Source organism: Zeugodacus cucurbitae, chromosome 2 (genome assembly GCF_028554725.1).
Source record: "Zeugodacus cucurbitae isolate PBARC_wt_2022May chromosome 2, idZeuCucr1.2, whole genome shotgun sequence".
NCBI classification, from domain to species: domain Eukaryota; kingdom Metazoa; phylum Arthropoda; class Insecta; order Diptera; family Tephritidae; genus Zeugodacus; species Zeugodacus cucurbitae.
The window spans coordinates 85,513,037-85,526,394 of NC_071667.1; the positions used below are offsets into that span (position 1 = coordinate 85,513,037).

Here is a 13,358-nt window from a genome sequence, read left to right on the forward strand (position 1 = left end):
GGTCTGGAGACATACTCGCTTATCTTATCCTACATCATCCCCATTCGTCATCGAATCGTTTGAAAAAAGGATCCAATCTGATATATTTTAATTCGAGGAGACTGTATTTTCTGTATTTAAGGATCCATTTAAAGGTTTGCTTGAGATTGTTTTTAAAGTATTTCATATGTAATGATATATACATAAGGAGGTACATACTTGTGATATATGTATATATGTATGCATGTAAAGATATATTCATAAATCATTGCACACGAATATTAAAAGTTTTCCATTTACTGTCGTCATATTGTCATTTTCCGGCAGTTATGTATTCAGCTTATGACAATCCTCACACCTCAGCCGCGGCTGTCTGCCCGCCCACTTGTGGAGAGTGGAAAACTTTTGCGCTGCACTCAACAACTTCCTATCGAGCTTTTATGGCATATTGTTATTGTACAGCACCATGGCTCTTGTAATTGCTATATTACTTTTGTGAAGTTCGTTATTGCGAACTTATTGGCTGGAATTGTTGAGGAAGAGCAATATAAATTTTCTATACGATCGCTTGACGGGATTAATATGTATTTTTACATTCAAAATAACAGTTATATTATCATAATATTTAGTTGAAGTTGAAGTTGTAGTTGTAGTGGTGGCCACTGAAGGGGAGATAATGTGCAGCGCTTCAACTCCACGGCAGGGATTTTTGCATTTGGTATTGAAGATTTAATGCTTGTTTTTATTATTGTCTGAGCTCTTGGCTTCATTTTAATGATGGAATAGAAAGTCTAAGGTAAGGATTTTGCATGGTTTTATACTTGAAATTGTGAAAGGGCTTCCCTGTTATGCTCTATGAGACCATGTGACAGGTTTTAAAGATAAATCCAGACATGAAATAATACAGACTAAATTCTATAGTCATTTGATGATGATGGAAATCGACGACTCAGAAATTTAAAAGCTCTTTTCAAAGATAGTTTGAATGTATAAAGCATCCCATAACAGTTCCCTATTCCTACAGGGTGTCTTTGCAGGGTTCGCATTAGAAACTTTCCGATTACAACAAAGATAAAAATGCAATCGTATTACAACCGAAGTGCGCATGTATTACCAAAAACAACAAAAAGAAAAAGGAAAAAAACATAAAATATTGAACGTGTCCAATATAACTTTCGGAATGATGATAATGTGTTTTTAAAGTTCTTTTATTGTTGGTATAAAATTTGAACCAAAGCTTGCAGCCAGCAAGACCCCTCCAGCTGTTAGCATAGCCGCGCGGAGGCAGATGGAGAAGACAAACGATTTGACGCATTTTGCAATGCAATTTCGTAAATCCTTAACTATAGCACCAATACATCCACACATACAAACGTACAAAAAAGCGCGCGCAGATAAATGCACACACACACACCCATTATAAGGCAAGGTGCCTTATTTCAATGTGTGTGTGTGTCTGTGCTTATGCAAATGGCAATGGTGGCAAGTGGTGATTGTGCGTCTCTGTGTGTGTGTGATTGCTGCGGTTGTATTGATAGCAGTTGGCGTTGTTGTTGTTGCACGGCAGAGTTGAAATAATCAAATGTGTGCACGTGTGTGAGTGTGTACAGGTATGAATGCCGATTTTCTTGGATTTCCAGGTCAATCGGGATTGGAGTTGGTTGAGCATTGGCTAAATGTGCACGCTGCATATTTGAGCGTTTTCAATTTTCAATTTTTCGAATCAAATTGTTGTTGTTTGCAGATATGTGAGTTTTTATTGTCGCCTATTAGACCCAAAGTATATCGGTTAATATTTATAAAAGACAGTCTATGGCTTTTAAGTTAGATATGTCGGTAATATCGTAAATGTCTTCATATGTATATATGTATGTATATGTATTTGATATGTTTTACTGCTACGGCAGGAGATTGTAGGAAGTACGGTACATTCGATACATTTAAAATTACGTAACTGGAAGTATTACTTTTGTTGAAATATGCTTTTCAACTTTAATAAAACGATTAAATATAATCTAAATTAAATTAATTCCAAACTGGGTGAAATGCATTTGTCTATTTGTTTGTAATTATTAAACTAGAATTAGCTAAATTCTAGATTGATTCAAGATCATTCCTTAGCAATTGCATGGATTATTATATTTTTCGAAGTTTACTTCAGTAATTCCATGTTCCGTGTAACAAGAACACTTAGATCGTTATATACATCAATTTTTAAGTTTTGCTCTCTAAATTACTTAGAATTACTTCTCGTATATATATGTATTTACACAGCACTTAGAGTCTAAATTAATGCTATAATTACAATATAAGCAACTGTCAATTTTCTATATTTTTTGTTTATTTTTTATTGATTTTTACTATTATTTTTTGCTAATTTTTATTCCATTGATTTACGCATTCTTCACCCGATCACCACAGTCCTTAGGAGTCTGAGGGCTTGACATAGGCCAGTATACATTGCTTGCTTGATTTCAGGGTTGTTGGAACACGTTTTCGAGAACACACATGGGAGAGATACGTGTTGCAGGGCAAAGTAATGATAAACCAGACAACCAAAGTTGAGACGAGGGAATCGATCCAGCTTCAAATCGACTAAAAAATGTGTACGAATGTATTATCACCTAAAAAAATCAGTTAAATCAAGTTATTCGATATCATATCCTTTGATTATATATGCCACCCACAAATTGAAGCTCTTTTTCGGCAAATAAAATTGTATACGATCCTCATCAAGTTCATCGTAATATCTGGTACAGGGGAATGACCGAAAAATAGCAAAGGAAAATCAAAGCAATTCCAACGACAGCCGGCTTCGCGGCACCGGAATGACCGGGATTTCATTCAATGGTTGTCCTTTCGGCGATCTAAGCCTGTTTGAACAGGTGGATTGTAGTAGAAAAGTTCTTAGTGCCTGTTGCAGCGTTAGTTATGGTTAGCATACTATGGGGGACTCTAGAGTCTATCAAAATTTCCCTATATGGAATGTATGGCCAGTAATACATCTCAAAATAATATATAATTTTATAAGCTATATTTTAGGCCAAAAGTGTCTTTTTTCCATGAAAAGTCAAAAAAACTTGCTGACTTTTCTAAATATGTCTTTATCTTCTGTTGCCCTTATTTGTTCTTCTTAACATAGATCTCCTTTATATGGACCTTATGGGCCTCCTCTAATACCAGATGCCTCAAAAGTGTTGCTGTTCTTAATTCCCACAAAACAAATATGTGTGTGCTTATGCCTTGGTATGTGTGCATTTGGGTGTGATTATAGCTCTTTAACTATTTGTAGATTGCACCAGTCTTTTTGGTTTGCGAAATTATTGATAGTGTTCGTTCAAATCTTTCCATTTCATTGCCTATATATATAAACTTTAATATTAATTTTCTCAGAGCGCAGCAGTGTTTCTACGCTTGTACGACTAACTTACAACTACATATATCATAATGTATGCTCTATAACTTAAACACAACTCTCGGGACCTGGTAATGTGTCCGTGATAATGTGATTTCTATTTGCGTTCGTTTTCTGTGTAATCGTTGCTGTTGGTGTAATGCTCGTGGGATGCGAGCTTTGTGAGAGTAACGAGCCGTTGCCGCTGCCACTGCCGACGCCCAGTAAGGAACCTATGCCTAGCCCCTTGGGTAATGTCATGTGGCCACTACCAGTAGACATGCCAGGTGGCAATCCCGTGGCCGCTTTACTTAAGTTGTAATCGATTAGGCTACTCGCTGCGAGATAATCAGCGATGGATAGTTGCTCATCAGCTGGTAGTGTTGATTGATGCTGCTGCTGCTGTTGTTGTTGCATGTGAAGCAGACCCGCGTGAGTGGCTGCTGAAGACGGGTGAGGCAATGTGTGATGATTGACGTAGTGCCCATTGCTGAGATTATTCTGCATTATGGATTGCGTTGTGGTGCCACTGGAAGCTGCATTGTTCATATTGTTGGATGCGTTGCCGGCGCTGCCCGCCGAATTGAGTGTGCTGTTACTGCCGCCATAGTTGAGACCGAGCGGATCGTATCGCGAGATATCGTGCCGATTTAGCGGCAATGCGTCGTAGAGCAGTGGTTGCTGTGGACTCTGGTAGGTTTTGCGAAGATCTGTGCCCAATTTGAGAGTGCTCGATTGTGAGGGAGGGCTGTTGAGTAGGTCGTTGGAATTGGCAGGATCGTTGTAACCGATGTTGGAAGTATCCTAAGGGTGGCAAATTTAAAAGAAATTAGTAACGTTCCTTAAAAGACAAGACTTGCAACTATTTCAGCATAGGTTAGAGTAACATTTTTGGAAAGTTGGGTAAATTGAATTTCATTTCTTGTATAAATCCATATCAACTTACATAATCCGTCACTGCATTTGTACTGGCTGTGGTTGTGAAGTTCGATTTATTTCCAGGAACACCACAATTACTACCCGCAGCACCGCTGCCACCGAGGTACAGCCCACCGGGTCTGCTGCCTAGCGGCGAAGATGTATCGCTGCCGGTCGCACTCTTTTGTGCGCTCAAAATGTCCGGTTGTTTTTCGATGCCCTGCTTGAGTGTGTAAGCCACGACTAAACGCTGATGACCCGCTCCAGTCTCAAGTGGCGCCGTCACAGTCACATCCATACCTAAAATGTGGGAAAGCCAAAAATATAAACGTGTTATTAAAAGATGGCAAATTTGATAGGTAAAGGAAAGGTAGTTGAAGGAAATAAAGAAGATCGTAGGCTTGAAATAATACTAAATATTTAATAAAATAATTTACCTAAATGTTTGTCTTTGTCGTCGCATAGGTTACGTCCACCCTGACATCGTCTCTTCCGCACAGCGATTACCACAACGAAGAGCACAGCAACGCCGACAGTGAAGAGAGTTCCAGTGAGTAGGGCAGCAAGTGGAAGTATAGAAGCCATGCGTCCGTCTGAAATAAAACAAGAAGAGGTTACAGAAAAACTTTTAAAATGTTTCTTCTTCTAGACTAATAGGTAAGATACGTCTTCATTCAAAATTGACGAATCTTTAAAATATCCACCATTGTCTTCAATGGAATCTTCGAATATAATACAGCAAGAAGAGATTAAAGATGATGAAGAGTGTTAAAAAAGAAATTAAATAGTCCACATGCTCTAAGGACTGGAAACCAAGTAATATTTGTGTAAAGCATAGTCGAGGCCTTGGGGGAGCAATTTAATGTTCCGAATCCTTCAAATATGCCAGCGAATATTGGAACGTTTAAGCAATAACGATTGGACTGTCGACTTCACTTTTTCTGCTATCGTCGTAATCCAACTTTACATTACAAAAAGTCAAATTACAACAAAAACACACTGGATATTTGTAGCGCTTTATGTGTCAAACATTTAAGCCAATTATGAGAGTAAACACAAAGCGCTTTACTACACTAATTTTATATTCTATGCATCGAATTATAACCAAGTGTAAACATTTAGGCCAAATGGTATGCAAACAGCCTCCGACTAACGCTGGAAAAAAATGTTTGTATTAATGTGGCAATCCCTGTAAATCCCGTTAAGTGCGAAAGTTGTAAGTTGTGTATCAACACGAAGGACATTGAACTGCGCACCAACACGAAAACACAACAAGATAATAGGATAAATGAAAGAATCTTCTTCAGGCTAAATGGGTTTTCGAACGCAAAATAAGCAACGGAAGTTTTGATTGAAAATATTATTGAAGAACGATACTAGCGATATTATTTTATCAGTTTTGAAACAAGAAAAATGAATTTTGTGGTGCCAAATAATAAGAGTGAATAGTTACATGAAAAGGCGTTAATATCTAATTAAGTTTTAAGAAAATTTGTACGGAAAACAAGCTAATTCCCCTTTAAAATATTCATTACACAATATCTAGTTAATAAATTTCCATTTTCATTGAAAGAAGTCTTTATTTGCTCTGAATTATATTGTTCTCAACAATACTATAGAATGTCTTATTTCTTCGAAAAGCTTGAGGATAAATTAAAATGTTCTGTTGTAGGTATGTATGTATGTGTATTGTTCGACCATTTGCGAATGAAAGACAAAAAATTTATGAATTTTAATGAGCACTCGGAAGCAGTATATAGATAAGTTCTAAACTCAAGTGGCAGTGTGTGGGTGTGTGCATATATTAATTTCTGTTTACCAGATGCAATGCAAAGAAAATCTATCAGTGCACTGCTGAGTAAATAATTTGTTTGAATTTCAGATGAAAAATGAACTATTTGCATATATGCAGTACGCACTTGGCAATAAATTATTCAAAGAGCTCAGTTGTGCTAATAAATAATTAAACAACACACATGTACTTACATACTATAATATATAAAGGGAATAAGTGCTTTACGTGCTGAATTAGATTTAATAATAGTTGAGCTTAATTTTGCCGTAAATATTTTAGAGTTAATTAAATTTTAAGGGAAAATAAAGTACTGCATTCTAACTGTTATTATTCATAGGAAATGGAGTATTATTTTAGAAAGAAGATTTTAAGACCGAAAATAATTATATAGTATATCATGTTATGATTCAGTTTTCAGAGATATTGTGGGTGATTTACTTAAAACATATGAAATTCTATAATTTGAATGAAATTACTGAATGTAATTCAAATATTTGTATTAACATTAAAGTTCTGGAATTCTTCTAACTGAACTAAGCTTATAGGAACTTATGCGTTATTTGTTACCTATTGTACAGCTCTCACATAAAAAACTAAATATTTTCGCTATAAAAATACAAGTGTTAGTGAGTGTATTTTATGGCCACTGGACTGCCATAAAAATATTATTTATCAAGTGGTAGTTATCTGCTCTTAAACATACAGACATACACTTACTTACATGCACACACCTAATGTGACACAGTGACAGTTTTACAGCAAGTTGGGTGACAATTTGCTGAGCAAATGCTTTTGTTTCAAACACAAGTCTCAAATATCCTTATTGAAAGCGAAGTGAATGTAAGTGAACTCTTGGATAAGCGTGCGTTGATTTTATTAGCTACGAGTGTCTAACGGAATATGTTTATTGATTTACTAGAAAACTCATAAAATACAAAAAAAAAAAATGCTGACTGAATGAAAGTCACATCAATGGTAATAGTTTCCGGTGACTAAATCTATATGTATGTACGAGGGTTTATATGAAGCATGCTGGGGCAATATTTTGGCAACATACTGTACAGGCTTTCATAGTACATACTTCTAAAATAAGCAGATTTCTGAAGGATACATATTCACATGAACAAATAATATACAAGAAAGAAGAAAGCAACAACTTTCAGATACGAGTATAGACTATACTAGATCTTTTTTTATTATTGAAATAACGTCCAAAACGAGAAGACTATTATAATAAAAATCTAAAATCTAATCCTAAATCATGTGAAGTAGGCCTAAAATATGTTGAGACCTTCTAAGTAGGGAATTCAGTATCGTCTTTTGCATAGTAAAATTTTCTGAGGAAATATATAAATAACTTCGGAGATGGCTTCTGATATGAGAACCTAACTTAAAAATACAAAATCTAAACTTTATCAGACCTTTCTGCAATCTATGGAACCTGATTAAATTCCTAGCCAGTCGAATAAAATCAATATCCACATCAGATAACAACAAATTATTTGTTATTTTTTGTTGACAAGAAACATATTACAGCGAAAAATATAAAGAGTACATCGAGGGACACTTTCACGACAACGAAATGCGCTCATCTGCCTTTTCTCTTATTGTTCTGTTCTGCAACATCTAACCACACTTTCCTTCAGCGAGCGCTAAGCACATCAAATAAAAACTACACCATCGCAAGATCTAACGGTGTTTTTGGGTAGGAGCCGACAAAAAAGGCGAAAATACAATCAACCAAATACAATGCGCCAGCTTGCTGCCCAATACAATACAGGGACATACACAGATACGCATTCGTACATGTGTATGGCAATCATACGCCAGTTATCTGCAAAACAGCCAGTCAGCCATTCAGCCAGTCAGCCAAGCACTAAAATACCAAATTTAATTTAAATAAAAAGTATAACTTGTAATGAAATTTTCGCACTTGTGCAAATATTTGCGTCAATGTGTGCTCCCAGGTGTAAACACACAAGTGTACATACAAACATAGATATGTAGCTTATGTACCATATACATATGCTAAGGCAAGCCAAGGCGAGCGAACGGGAGTGCGAATGTGTGTGTGTGCGCCCTTTTCGGCTCCGAATATATTGCTTCTCGCTGGCAGGTAATTTCCCAAACACTAACGCGAATGTGCATATGCCAAGACAAACACACACCAAAACACGAGGGGGATTGGGGGCATTTGCATGTGTGTGTTGGTGTGAATGTGCATTGACAGCGTCTTATGAGCTTAACTCGATTTAATGCTCCCGCTTGAGATATAAAACGCTACAAAATGATGAAAAAGTAGATTACTTCAATGTATTGGGAATATTGGTTTCACTCACACACACACACTGGTGTGGAGAGTATTTGCAGATGCTTTTACCTCTTTGGATGTATATGTACATAAATGTGCGCAAATGTTTGCGTATAAATTTCGTACAATGTAAAAGATTAAGGCAGAATAAATAAAATTGTGGCAGCATTGCCACATTCTCACAGTTCCAAGTAATGTGTGCTGTTCTTTGTGTTGCAACATACGTTTTTCTCCAACATTACAAGCGATACAAATGTTGTTTAGGAAGATTAACTCTTACAATCGCACCAAAGGCGAGGTAAAAACATGCCAGCAAAGACAACTTAAAAGCCGAAACATTTTCTCGCACTTTATTTTATTTGTCAAATGCTCGTTTTAATGTGTGGCAATGTCTTGTGTTGCTTGGATGTATTGGCTGGGGCTCAGGTGCCACCGATAGGACAGGTGATGAACAGGTGAGGTGAGACGCTTAGTCGATGCTGGCCCGTAAAAAATAGAAAACTTTTCTAGTTATCTTGCTGATTATCGATGAAATTTCGAGTGCTTTTGCAGTCGTAATCGAATTCAACTGCGAAAGTATAATTTCTTTCTTCACTTATGAAGATTATGAAGAAACAAAGAAGAGTATGACCGCGATTATATGGTGGTTGTGGTTCATTCCTGAAACTGGACTCTGACTTTAAATTTACAAAAAAATCCTTTTCTCATACTATTGAACCGACCCAGAAAAAGGTTTGGACAGCAACTAATTGATGTATGCTTATAAGAAATCGTTAAAATGGTGCTTAAGAAATATGTGAAAGATCGGTCATATTAAGAAGATACAGTTCATACAATAGATGTCGCTTGAATCGCTGATTAATCTAGCGGGGAATTATTTCAAACACAAAAGCTTCTTGCACAGAAGAAAGTAGAGAATGAGTCGGGTCTTACAAAGGTACAATATTTTCAAAGAGATCCCAATATTCTAGCATACAAATACAAGAACCATCGACAGAACACATTTACGCTGTTAAAACAAGCTCTGGAAAGAGACGCAAATTTCGTACTGGTGAGCTATTTTCCTATGAGATCAACTTTTTCCAAAAACACTAAATAATGTTGTTGTTGTTGTTGTTGCGTATTTCATGTCGCTTCTGCCAAACTGAAAGATAATGCATCTCCAAGGAGTCTGCGTCTGTTAAGTTAAACAGCATATTTGGAAAACATTAAATTGCCGATAAAGCGAAGCGCACATACCTTCGATTGTTAACGGTAAATATGCGGTGCACACACAAACAACTGGGATTACAATCTCATATGTATGTATGTGTTTACAATTTGGTTGCAAATAATAGCAATTCTTGCCCTGCCAGAGTGCCTTTGTTACACCCACGCAATTCCCACATAAATATACACGAACTGCTGTGATAATCAGCTTTATTGTTGCTGTTGCAGCAGATAGGCGAAAAATTAAAATATTATTAAGTGTACTGTGTTGTTTTCAATCCAATATCGCATGCAAATCTCTCATTACTGAGTGTATTTGTGTTAAATAACATGAATATTTAGCTCAAAGTCAAATAAATTTTCTTGGAATATAATTCCATTTAAATTTGATGGGTTTGATTTGCGATAAGAAACCGTTGAGTGAAAATGGAGAGAAGTCATTAAAAATTTCAGTGTTTAATAACAATTATTAGATGTAGATTAATGAGTTGAGAATTCAACCTTCTGAAAACAGTTAACAAGAATGAGCGAAGTTTCGCCTCAATTAATGTATGAGCTGTAACGAATACGCTGTTTTGGTCGAGTTTCAGTGAATTATACACGTGTCTAGGAACAAGAGCAACTTTAATAATTATGCCTGAGCAACAATTGAAACAAAAACTGATTGATAATTCTCTACAAATTCTCTAATTTTCAACAAATCTCTACAATGTACTGATTTGCATTTTCGGTAATAAATATTAAATAATCATGCTTTGTCATCAGTCTTAATATGACCTCTGATACTTTGGACGTACATATTCGTATATCGCACCTAATTAATGACACCTACGACAACAATATTTGCAACATACAGACATACGTAGAAGAGGTATGAATATATAACGGCACACACATTCAAAACTGTTCGTAATAAATATTTCACACACATTCTGAAAGGCTTGCTCCTATATTTACTCATCAGACTGCCTAATATTGATCCATATACTATACTCACGAGTTTGGGTAAGAACCCTATAGGAAAGTTCACTAATACAAACAAGTCTTTTTATAACTAGTACCTCAAGTAGCCTTTTTGGACAGTCATTAAGTCCGATAACAAGCAAACAAACAAAGAAAGGATAAACATAGTCAATATAGGCATCGATCTGTTTGGTATCCCTTCCTTATTCTAAAACTCCAGATTCGAAAACTAAATTCTAGTGGAACAGTTCTGATAAAAATTATGTTGATAGGATCTGAGAAACGCAGATTTCTTGCGACTATTTCTAAAATAATTGTTGAAGTTCCTACTGGGTACGTATGCGACCATTAGTGGGCATATATTTATGCCTTGGATTTATCTGTAATCATATACCACAATCATGCGCCATAATAATGAAGATTATATTTCCCAGGCCGAGACATAAATAGAAAAGTAAATAAATTAATCGATTGGGATTTGTTATTTATAATGGAAGGGTAATGAAGTTCGGCTATTCGAAACGAAACTTTCAGTTCGGCAATGAAACTGAAATAAATAAATATCATGTGCGATGAAGGAAGGAAAGAAAGTAAGGAAGGAAAGTTGGTAAGTAATATTGAAGAAAGTAATGGAGAATTATGAATTAATGGACACACGCACACATACACACATATATAAGCGTTGAGCGAAAGAAAAATTCGATTTCCTGCCTTCCATATAGATATACATACATACATAGTATATATAGAGAGACGATTATGGGCATTGCTAATGGCTCGCTTGTACATACATGCACACATATGAAAGTCCGTATAATGATAGACGTGTGTGCGCACGTTCGTTGCTAACTGTCTGATTTATGGGCATACGTAATGCGTTTAATAAACAAAATATGGCAAAATACGAGCTTCGACATAAACTAACACATTGAACGATCTACAAACTGTCTTTAATGCCTCCAGCTGAGATGCATTTGCAAATAGCGCTTGCAAAACGAAAATAAAAAATTTTCAACTCCAAGCGGTCGCAATTTATACACTAATATTGAATAATTCAAAATACCCGAGTAAAACATCGAAATTACATATTTGCCTGAGTACATGACGGAGCAAATCCGATTTCCTTGACAAGCAGCAATTCATGTGCGCAATATTTACTTTTCATAAAATTAAAATAATAAAATAATGCAAAACCCACTCTCTCTCACACCCCCGTGCACCACTCCTTAAGTATGCCAAGCGAGTATGCAAATGTGGCTCAATGACTATTCGGCCGCGCCAAAAAGGAGCAACCATGGATATCACAAGTATCGCGTTGAGCGGTGGAAAAGGACACAGCGCCGCCGCTCAATTTCGCTATTTTATCTATGTATTTATGCGAAATTGTTTATTGCGCTTTGTTATCGCGCCTCCATTGTGAGTGAATTGAATGTCAACGAGCAGGGAATGCGGGGTTGGAGTGGCCTTATTCGTCAAAAGCGCGATTGTTGAGCGGTCCGCAGCCATGAACCAAAGAATCAACCGTTAAAGTGACACAAAAAGGCAGAGCGGGTTACATTGCGGTGGGTAAAAACAAAAAAAAAAAATAATGGAAATCAAAAAGCAGTAAATAAGCGTAACGTCACATTTTCGTGAGACCCTGGTCCTTTTCTGTTTGTTCTTTGTTTGTTGCAGTCTCCTTGGGTAGCTTCTTGTTTACATTTGTCACAATGCAAATGAGTGAAAGGAAGAGTATTAAATGAATAAATAATTCAAATACAAGATTATAGGTAATAATACCGCTTGCAATGCAAAGAGACTACAAGTGAAAATGTGAAGCGTCCGCTTATTCAAGTGGCTTTGTCAATGGTAATTCTGGGTTGTCGGCGGGTCTTCAATGAGTGCTTGATGTTTGCTTGCCGTTGCCATGTAAAGAACTTAAAGGCAGTATTTTAATATATATGTATGTGCATCTTATTTAATTTCTCTTTGAAAGATATGTTTCGATAATCTGCCAACATGATGCACAGAGTATAAGAGTTTCATTAACCTAACCGTTGTTTCTAAAATTTAAAACTAATTGATATGGATAAAGAGATGGGTTCATGGAAAAGATCAGGTTGATGAGACGAGTTCAAATTCGGATCTGTCTGTCTATTGGTCTATCGATCCAATAAATGAGGAAATTATCTATAGCGAATTAACTAGAGTTGAAGACCGTTATATAACATTTATCAACACATGGCCATAGAGCTTGGCAACAATTACGCATCATACGCTATAAAAGCCTCATAAAATCATTATATTTCATTATTACGTACCTGTCCGCTTCTCCGCCTCATTGATGGGTATATTCTCCAAAACAATTGGTTCCGAACGACCTTTCTGATTGACACTGTAAACGACTAAATGGAGCGCTGGATTTGGATCCGGATAGTAATCCATTGAGGTCAAATCTAAATAGAGTAAAAATCAAAGTAAATAAATATATTAGTACGAACTATAATTAAGAAAACGTAGAAGATTCAAAATTACAGTATATAACAACATTTTCAGAGAGTAAAATGCGAATACTATAGAGGATACTCTCAGAGAACCCTTAGCGTTTGTTAATGAACTGCCGCTTCACCTAATCACCTGATCAGCCAATTACCTGTCGAAATTCTCGCATACTCAATTCAAGAAGAAAAAGTAACTGTTCTTCAACTACCTATACATTGCCACACTAACTGGCTGCCATATCGAACAAAAGTTAGCAACAACTTGCTCTCGCCAAGTCATTAGTGAGTGCTTGCCACAACAGCCACTTC

General features: G+C 36.3%; 1 protein-coding gene across 2 annotated transcripts in view; it reads right to left on the reverse strand.

Annotated features, from left to right (window-relative positions):
* Window positions 1-13,358, reverse strand: part of LOC105220719 (uncharacterized) — a 159,874-nt gene continuing 146,516 nt past the window's right edge. For both annotated transcript variants that reach the window (XM_054226050.1, XM_054226049.1), the window contains exons 15-18: window positions 12,870-13,004; window positions 4,729-4,884; window positions 4,320-4,591; window positions 1-4,177 (exon numbers count right to left, since the gene is read on the reverse strand). In XM_054226050.1, the coding sequence (XP_054082025.1) occupies window positions 3,443-4,177; window positions 4,320-4,591; window positions 4,729-4,884; window positions 12,870-13,004 (1,298 nt within the window). In that variant the 3' untranslated portion in view covers window positions 1-3,442. The remainder of the gene's footprint in view (window positions 4,178-4,319; window positions 4,592-4,728; window positions 4,885-12,869; window positions 13,005-13,358) is intronic.